Source organism: Amia ocellicauda, chromosome 7 (genome assembly GCF_036373705.1).
Source record: "Amia ocellicauda isolate fAmiCal2 chromosome 7, fAmiCal2.hap1, whole genome shotgun sequence".
In the NCBI taxonomy this organism is placed as follows: domain Eukaryota; kingdom Metazoa; phylum Chordata; class Actinopteri; order Amiiformes; family Amiidae; genus Amia; species Amia ocellicauda.
Genome location: NC_089856.1, coordinates 9,463,102 through 9,477,169, shown reverse-complemented (window position 1 = coordinate 9,477,169; position 14,068 = coordinate 9,463,102). Strand labels below are relative to the sequence as shown.

At 43.5% G+C, this 14,068-nt stretch overlaps 1 protein-coding gene across 1 annotated transcript in view; it reads left to right on the top strand.

The window, feature by feature from the left end:
- The first annotated feature begins 4,013 nt into the window (after positions 1–4,013).
- The window catches only part of ankrd52a (ankyrin repeat domain 52a), a 29,454-nt gene continuing 19,399 nt past the window's right edge, over positions 4,014–14,068 (top strand). The window contains exons 1-7 of the mRNA XM_066708242.1: positions 4,014–4,193; positions 6,686–6,769; positions 10,603–10,681; positions 11,358–11,428; positions 11,753–11,953; positions 12,677–12,764; positions 13,264–13,406. Coding sequence (XP_066564339.1) covers positions 4,167–4,193; positions 6,686–6,769; positions 10,603–10,681; positions 11,358–11,428; positions 11,753–11,953; positions 12,677–12,764; positions 13,264–13,406 — 693 coding nt within the window. The 5' untranslated portion in view covers positions 4,014–4,166. The remainder of the gene's footprint in view (positions 4,194–6,685; positions 6,770–10,602; positions 10,682–11,357; positions 11,429–11,752; positions 11,954–12,676; positions 12,765–13,263; positions 13,407–14,068) is intronic.

Here is a 14,068-nt window from a genome sequence, read left to right as displayed (position 1 = left end):
CGTCACGCCGCCCCGGCCACACCCCCTGCTTGCGTCACCCCCTGCTTGCGTCAGCACGAAAGGTGACAAATACCGGACGTGCGTGTGAAGAAAGCTTTCTGGGAGTGGTAGTTTTTACCCACGTTACTCTGCCTTTCAGCCGTGAAACGTGTTTGAATAATGTGTCACTAGAAAATTAAACCCCCAAATGCAACAAATATGACCGCAGAAAAGACCTTCATGTTTATATATGCGTTGTTTTTAAATATGTATCTAAATATCCTACTTCTATTATTATATTGTATTTATTGGCAAACACCCTTATTTAGGATGACTTGCACTTTACACAAAATTATATTTAAGCATTACTAAAGTGTAGAAGTATAATCAAGGCAAAGTACAATTTAAGAATGAAAAATGTGCAGTAGTACAGTTTATAAGATATAAAGCATACATCCTAGTTCAAAGAGGTAAAAAGGGCAGACATGGTGCAGTGAAGTCCTAGGTGTGAGCTAAAGGGAGGGGGCATAGGAGAAATAAAACAATAAAACAAGAGGTGTTCTAACAAAGTAAGTAAGCAGGAGCATAATAAAGCATAGTTATATAAAGAGCGAACTTACAAGAATGCTCAGGTGAAGCTGCTCTATTACATGTACAGTCTGAACAGATGTGTCCTGAGTAAGCGCCAGAAGGAGGTCAGGGACTCTGCTGTTTTGACTTCGGTGGGAAGGTCGTTCCACCACTTAGGGGCCAGGGATGAGAAGGAGCGTCTCTGGACGAAGGAGAGTGGAGAGGAGGCGGAGTTAGTCTTCTGGCACAGGAGGTCTGGAGGGAGAATTAGGAGAGTCGGGTGGGTGAGAGTCAAAGTCTTGAACTGGATGCAAGCTGAGATCTGGAGGGAGTGAAGGGAGTAGTGTAGTGGAGTAGCGTGTGCAAATCGGGGCCGAGAACAGCAGACAAGTTCAGTTCTATTGTTTGTGCTGAACACACAAATCAAATGGTATATTCAACAGAATGTGCTTGCTATGTTAATAAAGTCTGTACCTAACAAGACACATAACTGCTAGTGGATGTGAAGCAGTGATTTAGGTAAGTTTGTTTTGGGGGGTTGTAATATAATTATTGTCACTCATTCAGTTTGCCAGCAAGGTGAAAAATAATAAGAACAATAATCTGGAAGATTTTGTTCACCCATCTAGTTGATTATTAAGATAAGTAACTTAGAGGTGTTTACTAGGACTATAACAACAACAACAGAGTTGCTACAGAGTTGTGCCAACAGGGCAGAGCACAAACACTTGTTGAAGGTAACACCCTGGCATGTCAGAAGCCGAGCCAGGGTTTGAACTAGGGAAACCTCCTGGTTACATACCTTTTACCATATTCACTAGACCAGTCCTTCTTGCTCATGGGGGTAGCCCTGTGTCATCTGAATTTGGTTTCAGTTCTTTGACCCATTAGTAGTTTAGTTAAATGTGCAATATAGTCATTTGGAGCTCATTTGGAACAAAAAACAGAAGATGCATGGCTCTTCAGAAGCAGGGCTGAGGATCACTGCACCAGGCTACTCTGTGATAGGTTAATATGGGCCTTGCTGACCGAAGACCCTGATCACACTAATCTTAGTCAAACAGCATCAACTACATGTGCTGATACACCCTGCATGTATGTAAAGTTACTCCTTTCCCAATAATCTAGTTGCACTTCATTTGCATGCATCCAGCGGCTCGTCTGTCACAGGCTAAATGGTATTCTTGCCAGGTGACTTAGCCAAGTGCAGAAAACATGGTTTGGCTCTTCTCCTGAGGCACCGTGAGCTGGAACTCGCACAATGTCTGGGCGAGGGCCCTGTTTGGAATGATAAGCATTTTTCTGGTGCAAACGCAGTAACATAGTTTATAGTGGATAAATAAAAACCGAGGTAATTTAGGAAAATTGCTTTCTATTTATGGTAACTTTAATTAGTCACTGTAATACTTTCTTTTTTTTTTTTTGGCAGGTGATTTACCTACTGCTAAGGTCTTTTAATGTACAGTGAGGGAAAAAAGTATTTGATCCCCTGCTGATTTTGTACGTTTGCCCACTGACAAAGAAATGACTGTCAGTCTCCCTCGGTCTGGGGCTCCATGCAAGATCTCACCTTGTGGAGTTTCAATGATCATGAGAACGGTGAGGAATCAGCCCAGAACTACACGGGAGGATCTTGTTAATGATCTCAAGGCAGCTGGGACCATAGTCACCAAGAAAACAATTGGTAACACACTACGCCGTGAAGGACTGAAATCCTGCAGCGCCCGCAAGGTCCCCCTGCTCAAGAAAGCACATGTACAGGCCCGTCTGAAGTTTGCCAATGAACATCTGAATGATTCAGAGGAGAACTGGGTGAAAGTGTTGTGGTCAGATGAGACCAAAATTGAGCTCTTTGGCATCAACTCAACTCAACGTGTTTGGAGGAGGAGGAATGACCCCAAGAACACCATCCCCACCGTCAAACATGGAGGTGGAAACATTATGCTTTGGGGGTGTTTTTCTGCTAAGGGGACAGGACAACTGCACCGCATCAAAGGGACGATGGACGGGGCCATGTACCGTCAAATCTTGGGTGAGAACCTCCTTCCCTCAGCCAGGGCATTGAAAATGGGTCGTGGATGGATATTCCAGCATGACAATGACCCAAAACACACAGCCAAGGCAACAAAGGAGTGGCTCAAGAAGAAGCACATTAAGGTCCTGGAGTGGCCTAGCCAGTCTCCAGACCTTAATCCCATAGAAAATCTGTGGAGGGAGCTGAAGGTTCGAGTTGCCAAACGTCAGCCTCGAAACCTTATTGACTTGGAGAGGATCTGCAAAGAGGAGTGGGACCAAATCCCTCCTGAGATGTGTGCAAACCTGATGGCCAACTACAAGAAACGTCTGACCTCTGTGATTGCCAACAAGGGTTTTGCCACCAAGTACTAAGTCGAAGGGGTCAAATACTTATTTCCCTCATTAACATGCAAATCAATGTATAACTTTTTTGAAATGCGTTTTTCTGGATTTTTTTGTTGTTATTCTGTCTCTCACTGTTAAAATACACCTACCATTAAAATTATAGACTGATCATTTCTTTGTCAGTGGACAAACGTACAAAATCAGCAGGGGATCAAATACTTTTTTTCCTCACTGTATGCATGTATGAATGTATATAAGTATTTATTAATTTCTTATTTTGGGAGCATCAGCCCTGAGATGCTGTTAATGAATTTAGTTTACATTATTGCCATAAAAATAGGCATTTCTGACCTCTACGATACCCCATCATGAAAACCCATACATTTGGGTTTTGTCACTAATTGGTTTATAAACCCTGTTGCAGTGGTTTTCAAACGAGTCCTGGAGTACCCCCTGCCCTGCTGGTTTTTGTTCCAACCGAGCTCTAAATTGCTTAATTGAACCTTAATTGAAGTAACAAAGCAATATAAGATTCAATTAAGTAATTAAGACCTAGGTTGTTAGGTATGGTGAAACCTGGTGGTTTTAGATATGCGATTCAGGGACATTTCCACTACATTACTGATCCAAAAGAAATCCTCTGATTTAAACCCAATGTTCTTCGTGATCCTACAACAAAATGTAGTGTTTAAAACTGTAGTCGCACAATTGTAGTTTGATGTTTTCTGCCCTTAAAAACGAATCGCCTGTTTCACCTAATTCCTGTTTTTCCCAAAGCCATTACGTGTTATTTTCTTGTAAATATATATATATTGTATTTTGTTGATGCAACGTACAAACACACACATACATAAGGAAGACAGTGCGAACATCAACTCAACTCGGAATATAAAGCAGGTGCAACAGCAACGAGTCCTTGCGTTACTTTGTATATTGAGATTTCCAGCAGCACACGTACTCGGTGTCACAGTACACAGCTCTCCGCCGCACACGACGCGGGGTGCAGGCCCGTCCCGACACCGACCAGGCCGCGGCGCTGACGAGCTCCCGCACAGCCCGGCGCTGCGGTACCGCCGCCACTCCTGTAGGCGGATTCGGCTCTCCCTCCTCCAGTCTACCAAGCAATAAACAACAGCGAACACACGGATACCGAACGACCCAAAACCTTAGTAATAATCATAATAAAGCAAAACTACCAGCAGTTACCTCTCTATCCCATCCCGATGAAGGAGCTTCGACCCGACTGATTTCGGGAGATGGGAATACTGAACATAACTGACCAGGTAAGGGATGGGAAAAAACGTAATCTACTGCATGCAGACACACACGGCCGTGTTTTTTTTTTTTGTCATTCTTTTGCGACCGAGGGCGGGTTGCAAAGCCGTCGGCCGGATGGATTAGGAAAACACGGGGACCGAGGCCGGGCCTAGTACATTCTTTCGGATTTGCACCCCCCATTCTGTTCCCCGTCTCCGGTTAAATCCTGCAGAAAATAGGTTTGAAACGCAACGGGTTGCTTTTAGGCTTGGTATTTTTTTTCTCGGCCGTTTAATGTTCGTCATTTGCGCAGTCATGGATTTATTTATTTAATTATTGAACAAACGCAGCGCTTTTAACGTAGAGATGAGGTAAGTGCGGGGTACGGCGGTGCTCGCCACCATCGCTGTGGTCTTTTCCAGTCTTCTTTGGGGGGGGATTTCAGTTGGGGAAATGCGTAGTTATTTTCTGAACGTTATTATGGCGGGTGTATATTTAAAAACCAGATAAAAACCTCCTTATTGGCGTGCATGGACGCTGAAGGTGAGTTACTGTATTGTCAGATGATGTAAGCGAGGCTGCACTCGGACCGCTCCGGGTTGACTCGACACGCAGCCCCGCTCGGACGCACACCTTTCCCCCCTCCCTCCTCTTGGGTGATCGCAGTTGGAAAAACAACCACAATCAAGCTTTTCCGTCTCCGTACATCTTTCATTTCATGTACGGCGTCTGCGTATGTGAAGGGAGGGGGAGGGGGTGTCGTCCTGCGTGACTCGCCGATATTTGAGGTAGAACGAAAATAAAAGTAACAAAGTGTATCCGACACAAATAGGCCCCTTTATTGGGTGGGACGGACGCGGCCCTTTTGTTTCTACTGAAGCGCACTGCACATCTGTCTATTTCTATCTCCATATACACGAGTGAATCATTTGAATGGATTGGAGAGGAAAGGCGACAGTTTGCACAGACGCGACCCGCGGAGGACGGTGCGGATGCCCGTTGCTGCGCTTGCAGGAGAGCGGGACTTTGCGTTTGCATCTCCGCCGAGACGCTTCCCCAGAGGAAGCCGCTCTTTCAGTAGAGCTGGTAGGATATGGACGTAACCTCACATCCTGTCGCACCTTTATAAACCATAATGAAGTGGAAATATTGTGCATGTACATGATATACTTTTACAAACGCCACTTCGTTATGGGTTACCCCACCTAGCACCGGAGCAGTCTTTCTATTTTTTTTTTTGTTTAAATGCAATTAGAAGCGCACATTACTCGTTACGTGTACAAATAGTTAACGCAACTAAATGGTACAGGAATACGACTTTAAAGTGTGCAAGGTACGAGTTCCATGTTCGTGTTTGTAAGCGGTTCTCACTGGGCCCATTCAGACTCCGCATTCCCGTCTCAAGACCAGCGCTTTTGGCCTGGACAAGGTCCGGATTTGCACAACGATCTTCAATTCTCCGCGTTTTGCACGACAAAGCTGCAGCTCGGTCCCGTATAAAGGCCTTGCATCACCACTTGGGTATTAACTAGCATCCTTGGTTTCACATGTGGATGGCTTAGCAATCCTATTAACGGGTCTAAATTGTCTTAATGTTTAGCACATCATTCATCACCTTTGCCCTTCAATACTGACCATCCTGCTTCTTTGTCTTTCAAGATGAACTTTTAATGACTTGATAAATCACCCCTTTTAGTGGAACAATGTACTTGATCTGTCCTTTCCTACAAATTGCCCTAGGTCATATTAGCAGAGGACTTACAATTGTTACAATATATGACATGATTTGTTTACATAGAATTACCATTTATACAGCTGTGTCTTAACTGGTGCAATCTAGGTACATCCCCCACTTGTTATTGAACCCAGGACCCTCCACTGAGCAGTTACATTAGATTTCACATTTATGTGTTCTAATGACAGAGGTATAAGCAGATTAATGCATTTTTATAAACCCTTTTTTTTTAATTGAGGGTTTCATATAGTGAAAAAGGTAAATCTTAAACTTGCAGGAATCTAGCCTTTATAGAAGACCACGAGGTCTTTTGGTTTTCATTCCAGCCTAGCTTTGTTACATCAAGCACCTATTGGTTTAATTAGTCAAGAACAAACATGCTTTTTAGCCACAAGCTTCTGTAAAACCTGCTGGTAGGGCTCACATCTTACATTGTCATTTGTTAATCGTCTAATTGGTCAGTTCATTTAATTACTGTCCAATTAAATAATTTGTCATGCTTAAGATTTCAAAATGCTTTAAACCTATCAACCTCAAAATGGGCTAATTTTGCTTACAGCCCTTACAATAAACAATACACCCATGTACTGCTTCTTGTCTGGGCTTTTATGCCATTTGTAAAGCGGTAGCCTAAGTGAAAATGAATTACAAGGAGAGTGGTATTGTGGTCAATCTCGCCAAAGGATGCTTTCAGTGTCATTTGAGTTATAGTTGACTCCAGGTTGTCCTGCTTTGGTGACCACAGCAATGGATTGACTCTTGAACTGAACTTGTTTTTTGCAGCCCCCACTGGTCCAGGCTATATTCAACCGGAACACCGAAGAAGTTCAATCGTTGTTGCACAAGAAGGAAGATGTCAATGCACTGGTGAGCACAAGCATTTTTTCTTCCTTTGTTTCAGGTTTGCAGGGGTCTGAGGGAAGTGTCAACCACCAATGCACCCCACTGAGGGGACAAGGGGGTAATTTGCCTCTTCATTAACAGTACAGTAGTGTGTGGATGTGTTCAAACAGCCCTGCATCTGACCTTGATAGAAAGTGGCCTGAGAAAAAGTGTTCTTGCCAGTGTTTCAATTTAATTGTGCAGGATTTTTACAAGACAGGCTGGTTCATAGTAAATCAAGCCATTATGTTGACTGTTACTGAGTGACAGGTCGCTATCTCTGCAAGCTTGAAGAGGTAGTTTGGCCAAGTGAAGACTGCCCCGGGTGCAGAAATGGTTGTTTTTGTCTCGCTCTTCCCATATCATTGCTGGCTGAACTACTTCCTGAAGCAGGTTGCCCTTGACTTGGGTCGATCCACTTTCTTCTCATGTTTGTGCTTTAGGGCACAGGTTGGTGTGTTAGGGTGAAAGCGGGTTTTGTGTGTAGTTTAGGGTTTCCAGGGGTAATTTTGCACTTGATGCATTGTTTTAAACGTGCCTTGTTTGGTGCCTCTCCTTTGTAGCCCAGCAGTTAACGATCAAATCTCTGGCCACTTGGTCCCAGAACATTTTCCCATACTAGCTAGGAGACAGATTGATTAAAACAGGGTATTGTTCCTGAATGTTTTTTTTCAGATCAGCATGCTGTATTTTTTTAGAGACTGCTCAACTATGCAGGCTCTGCTGTTGTCATGCAGGTTGCTCTCAGCGGAGCTAAAAGCGCACAAAGTGGAACAAAATACAAATTCTTACAGTAGCGTTCTGTTTGTAGTCCATATTTTCAAAAGACGTGATTGGGAAAGTCATTGCTGGTCAAAGATTTCAGTTTCTCCTGAAATAGTTACAAGGGATGACTTTTGGGAGTTTGTTCAAAAACAGATTCAGCCCAAAAGGCCACTTGATTGAAATGACCACAGGGGGGTGTAAATAATGGATTTAAAAGTATAGTGTCATTGTGCAATTGAATGCTTCTACTTGTCCTTGATGGTGAATTCTCTTGCTCTCCTTTGGTTTGGCAGTTGCCTGTGTGATGGGTTAGCTGTCTGCACTATGGCTAAGCTGCTGTTTTTTTTTTTTTCTGCAGCACATTTTCCTTTATTGTTCATTATTGAGTTTTAAACTGAAGTTCAGGAGGAGGAGAGTCCCAATCTCCTGCCCGGCTCCTGCTTTTCCCATGTATCCAGCAGCAGACGCATTGTTCCCAGCATTCCCTGCTTTACTTCCCTCCTTCCCTTCGTCAAGCATTTTTAGGCCAAAATCAAATTTAAAAGTGCAATTGGCACCCAGCAGGTTTTTTTGTTTTGTTTTGTTTTTAGTTTTTCTTTTTCTTGCAAGCCAAGACCCAAACAATATTAATGAGCTTCAGGATTTTTTTTAGTCCCATTCTCCAAGTGTTTTAGCTCTTTCAGTCACTTTTGAGCGTGGTGCATGAACCCGCAACATAGTTTAAATTCCTGTGGTTTCCACTCTTATCCGGGGAATGCTTTGATGTATGGAGAATCTTCTCTGCGCAGCGATGGCAGAGGAGCTCCTGTTTGGTCTGTTCTCCTAAACATCCACCTGAGGATCACAGCCCAAGTATCCCCACATACACCACTGACTAATATTGCTCAAAACTCTATCTGCGGGCATGGATGTCTGCCGCTGATAGTCACAGACTTACTTATTATTGATCCGTTTGCTCTCTGATCCATTAATATCACTTAGGAAGTAGTGCAGCACTAAAAGCTCATAACTGGCACATCCGGATAGAAATAAAGGGCGTAAAAAAATGTATATATCATCATAATCCTGCACCCACTGTAGCAGACGAAGTGCAGAATTGGCTGTGCTAATACAGATTTGGGTGGGGCAGTTTTAATTTTTTAATTTATTTATTAGCAGATGCCCTTATCTAGGGCCACTTTGGTTCACCAGAGTTTTAACCAGACGATCTCAGGGCTTGCAGCTCAGTAGTGGCCCACCCTTTTTTGTTTGTTTTTTTGTGCTGGGCTCTTTGCATGAGTGTGGTAGGATGTTATTTTGGCTACGTAAGCCCAGTTACATCACTGGGCCCATTCCAGTTCATGCAGTTGTAATACAGTAGCAGGTTTCTCTCATTCGGCAGTGCTATTACCTGTGTAGGAGCTAGGATGTCATCTTTTTATTACAACACTTATTTAAATAAATCAAATGGACTAAAATCAGCTAGCAAGTCAGTGAGAACTTTTTTTATTTTTCTGCTGCATCTACATTTGCTAATCAGATAACTTTCTATTAAAAATAAGGGGAAATTTGCCACAGAACGTGTATTTTCCTAGAGCATAGTAATCCAACTTCGTTAAAAAATGTGAAGCCAGAATTTACTATTAATAAGTTTGACATTGGGGTTATGTTGATTTTTATTGGGGATCTCAACTGGTTTGGGCCCGGGGTGCCAGCCCGTTTCTCGTAGTTACTTTGTTAATCTTTTTTTTTTTAATCATGAATTAAAATGTTCTCTCTAAGATTCAGATTTTATTTGTTCCACAGCAGATAGAATCACATAAATTGACGACTCGAGACACATAGCCAACAAAACGTTTTTTGGAGTGTGGAGAGAAGTGTTAAATTGGTCCAATTCATCATTTAATAAAACTAATTAAGGAGACGAGAACTGGTTAGGAACAAAAACCAGAAGCCACTGTGACCCTCCAGGACTGGCAAATAGGGTCCTAGACAGCTGACATGAGTGTCAGTGCTTGGGGTCCCTTAATTCCCTGTGCCTGAGTCTCTTGGGTTCTTGCAGGCCAAAGCACTCCAAAACCTTGCCTGAAATGAGTCCTGCGATCTTCCTGGCACTTCTCAATCGATAACTCCCCCTGATAATGGCATCTTTCCGTTAACGTCTGGCAGCCACTCAAGCCCATTTATTATTCGGTACCTCATGTAGTTCTCGTCAGTGGGGTTCCTGGAAGGTCACCTTAACCCAAGTTAGATCATCAAATGCAGAGTATTTTAGTACTATAAATATACATATATATATTTTCAAGAAACCACTGTGATGTGCAGGGGTGGGTAATGTATGATTTCACAGATATGTAATGCAGTTATTTTGTTAAAGAAAAAAAAAAGAGAATCCCAGATGGAACAGTAAGTTAAGAAATGTGAGGTGTATAAACTTTTGACTAACCCAGTTAAATCAGCTTGATTTAAAAAAAAAAAAAAAAAAAAAAAAGCGTTCAGCAACTCTAAAAACCTATGGATACATAAGCAGAGCTGAACAAATGTTATTTATGAAACTAATTCATTTGCCTAATAACATAGAGAGATCAGTATTTTCAACTGTAGTTTAGATGTCTATGGGCCTTTTCCAGTCACTTGGTGCAGCAGGTTCCTCGTTGTGTTCCAACATGACTTCACAAATATCTCTTGCTTTCAAAATTATCTAAACAAAAATGTATTATGTTCTGGACACTAGATGCTACAGGAAAAAAACAACAACTGGGTAATGGGTATTATGCTTATATCTTGGTTACACTTACAGGTTGTCCTCCCAACATACAGGGTGGTGGGGGTCAATGTTGGTGGCTCAGTCCCCCGGCATCAATAGAAATAACCTGCTGATGGGCCAAAGACTATGAACTGGGGCCAAGGTGACGAAGATTACTACTTGCAAATGAGGCTGAAGAATTAGGTTATAGGTTAAGTAGCTTCAGTGCGTTGGTGTCAGTCAGTGTGTCAGGGTCTAATGTCTGTGTCTCTCTCTCTCTCTCTCTCTCTTTCTCTCTCTTTCTCTCTCTTTCTTTCCCTCCATCCAGGACCAAGAGAGACGTACTCCCCTGCATGCTGCTGCTTGTTTAGGCGATGTTCATATTATGGACCTCCTGATTAATTCGGGTAAGGCCTTGGATTGTAGGGAAGTAATGTATCGGGGCTCCTGATTGTTGTGACCTGTAAAAGGCTCCGCCCCCAGTGCAGGAGATGTCCTATAGGCCCAGACCCAGCGATGCACAGCTGGCCGATCTCTGCCAGGGTGGTGTGGGTAGAAGTTTGGGCAGCCGATCCCCAGTTCTCCGCACAAAAAAGCATGAGTGATTACTCATGAATCCTGCAGGTTGAGATGGGTAGCCGTTTCCAGCAGCACCAAAATCCCCTGATGGGTGTAATAGCTGGAGGTTTGGGGCCTAATAACCCTAACCAAAACCCTCCAAATATATATGAAAAAGATTATTAATAGTTAGGATGTATTTATAATAATATAGTGTTTCCTTTACTGTAAACTTATCGTTTACTTGCATGCCTGGAATGATTCTCCCGTTACTGAGCCTGCCCTGGCGATCTGTCACGTAGTCTCGTATAGCCTGTGGGTTTTTTTTTTTTTTGCTTTAGAGGCCATTTCCCTACTCGCCATTTCCTGCAGATGCATCCTTTACAGCCAGACACCAGCTGAAGAGAGATAACGTCACGGCCAGAGAGAGCCTGGCTAGCAAGATGTATTGCCCTGATCTAATCTGTGTGCAGTGATGAATGCACCCTGGTGGCTTGCTGATGTGACTCTCTCCTCTCCTGTCAGGTGCTAGTGTTAATGCTAAGGACCACGTGTGGCTGACTCCTCTTCATCGGGCTGCTGCCTCTCGGAATGAAGTAAGTGACTCGGTGGGCGTCCCATCTCCGGAGCATCACTGTTTTTCTTCAATTTACCTTTTTAAATCTCCCCTAAAACCTGTTTTTCTTGTCCTTGAGTTTTTTTTTAGTTTTTTTTAGTTTATTATCTTTTAGTTTATTTTTTAGTTTAGTGCACCCTGTTCTGTAGATCAAGACATTTTAAAATTGTTATGTAGTGATCAAAACCACTGATAGTCATAGTCATTTCTGTACTAACTCTGTTAATGTCCATCTCTCTCTCTCCCCTTCTCTCCCTCATTCCTGTACTAACTGCCTTTGTGACGGTCTCTCTCCCTCTCTCAGAAAGCGGTGGGCCTGCTGCTGCGCCAGGGGGCGGAGGTGAATGCCCGTGACAAGTTCTGGCAGACTCCGCTCCACGTGGCCGCCGCCAACCGGGCCACCAAGTGCGCAGAGGCCCTGGTGCCCTTGCTGAGCAGCGTCAACGTGGCCGACCGCACCGGCAGGACCGCCCTGCACCACGCCGCGCACAGCGGACACATCGAGGTCAGAGGGGGGGGGATGAGGAATTTGGCGTTGTGGGTGGGCGGAAGAAGTCACAAGGTCTCTCATCCCTCCCTGAGAGAGAGAGTGAGCTCCCCTACCGTGATCTCCAAAATCCATTGATTGTGTTGATTAATTTCTTCTTTTCTTTCTCTTCTTGTTTTTCTTTTTTTACTTTTAAGCCAGTTTGTTTACCCCAGGGGCCCAAATTCACTCCAAACCAACATTTCAGCTCTACAATGTCTTGCAAACACTTCAGAAATCGAACTCCTGAAATTATAAAATTTTATGCTTTGGTTGGTTAATTTTCAAACCTGGATGAAAAAGAGGAGAAAGTAATTGGCAGATAATGTATGCATATTCAAAAAATAAAATGGTAAAAAAAAGATGCCATAATGGAAAATCTACGAGATGACCCTAGGATTTTAATTAATTGTTCCTTGTGTTTTTTTCCTTCTTTATGCCTCAGTTTGTTTGCTTTTTCATTATCAAGTTTTTAGATGATAAAACCGGCATAGTACAGTACAACAAGCCTTCACACGTAATAAAAATGAAAATCATGTCACACCTCATAGGGGTTTGCATTGCAGCCCTATGATGCAAGAGCCGGTATATTCTAAATTCAGTAGGTTGTGAAAGTGTAATTGTAGCACTGCTCTGTATAAACCCACTCTCCCTCTCCTCTGCCCTCCTCCCCACTGACGGCCCTCTGCTCTCTCCTCTCAGATGGTGAACCTGCTGCTCAACAAAGGGGCCAACCTGAGTGCCAGTGACAAGAAGGAGAGGCAGCCCATCCACTGGGCCGCTTACCTGGGTAAGAGGAGCTCGCCTGATCCTGCAGCATGTCAGAGTGACCCTGTTCTGCTCCCATCCTCCCTGGCCTCAAATGCAGTCATGTGGACATCAGGGGTGCAAACACTTGAGTCTGCTGCTGAACCAGAGTTCCCTTATTTAACACTGGGACTGAATGTGTGTATTCAAACAATAACTAACATGTGCTCCTAGAAATTGTTAGTGTAAGAGTGACTTGGGGGGCATCTCCAAGACCAAGGTTGGAGTTGCAACATAGACCAGCACTGGTGGCCAACTGACCCTTTTCCTGGAGATCCAAAGGTTTCAAATGCAGGTTTCCTAGGTCTCTCTAAATCATCAGCTGCTGAATCTTTTGATTTTATGCTTGTCCAGACTGACTAACCACAATGGATTATTACCCCAGGGTTTGAATGGAATAAGACCATGGTTGGCCAGCCTTGCTGTAGAATGTTTCTTTTCTAATTGACGGTCTTTAAACCTCCTCCTCCTCTCGATCTCAGGGCATTTGGAGGTGGTGAAGTTGCTGGTGTCTCGCAGTGCGGATGCGGTGTGTAAAGACAAGCGTGGCTACACCCCCCTCCACGCTGCCGCCACCAGTGGGCAGATCGAGGTGGTCAAGTACCTGCTGAGGCTCGGAGCTGAGGTGAGTGTGCTGGGTGGGCACGAGGCCTGTAAGAAGACTGTAGGGGTCTGTGGAGTCGTGTAAGTGTGCTGTTCACGCTTCCATTCTGTCTGTCCTGTTGAGTGGGCTTACAGTCAGCCAGGGTTCACCAAGGCTAGCCAACCAAGGGCGCGCCCGTAGGCTGTAGTGTAATCGGTGATGCAGTCTTTCCTTCTGTGTTTGCAGAGGGGGTGTGGATTGTTCTAGGGGGGTCCTGGGGCATGCCCCCCAGTGAGATTTTTTTCAGCTGTCAAGCACTTTTTGATGCATAGGGAAATCAGTTTAGCTTTATTTTTTCTTTAGTGTGAACAAATCAGAAGTTTTTTTGTTTGTGTGCAATGAAGAATTTCTAGTTAATCCACTTGGTCTAAATGTTGATGGAGAAATTTGACTATACATTAAAGATGGCCACCATCGACTGTGTTGAGTATGCTTTGGAAACATGGAAAAGTAAATTGTTTAGTTAAGTAGATAGACTAATACATTTTATTATTTTGCTGTTATGACTGGAAAACATTGCCAAAAGGATGCTAATGTTAAGGCATTTTCACTTACAATGTTAAACTGTTATTGAATGAAAATTAAATTAATCCAAATTGAGAAATTACAGTTACAGCTGTTACTGGAAAATATTCCTTTATAGG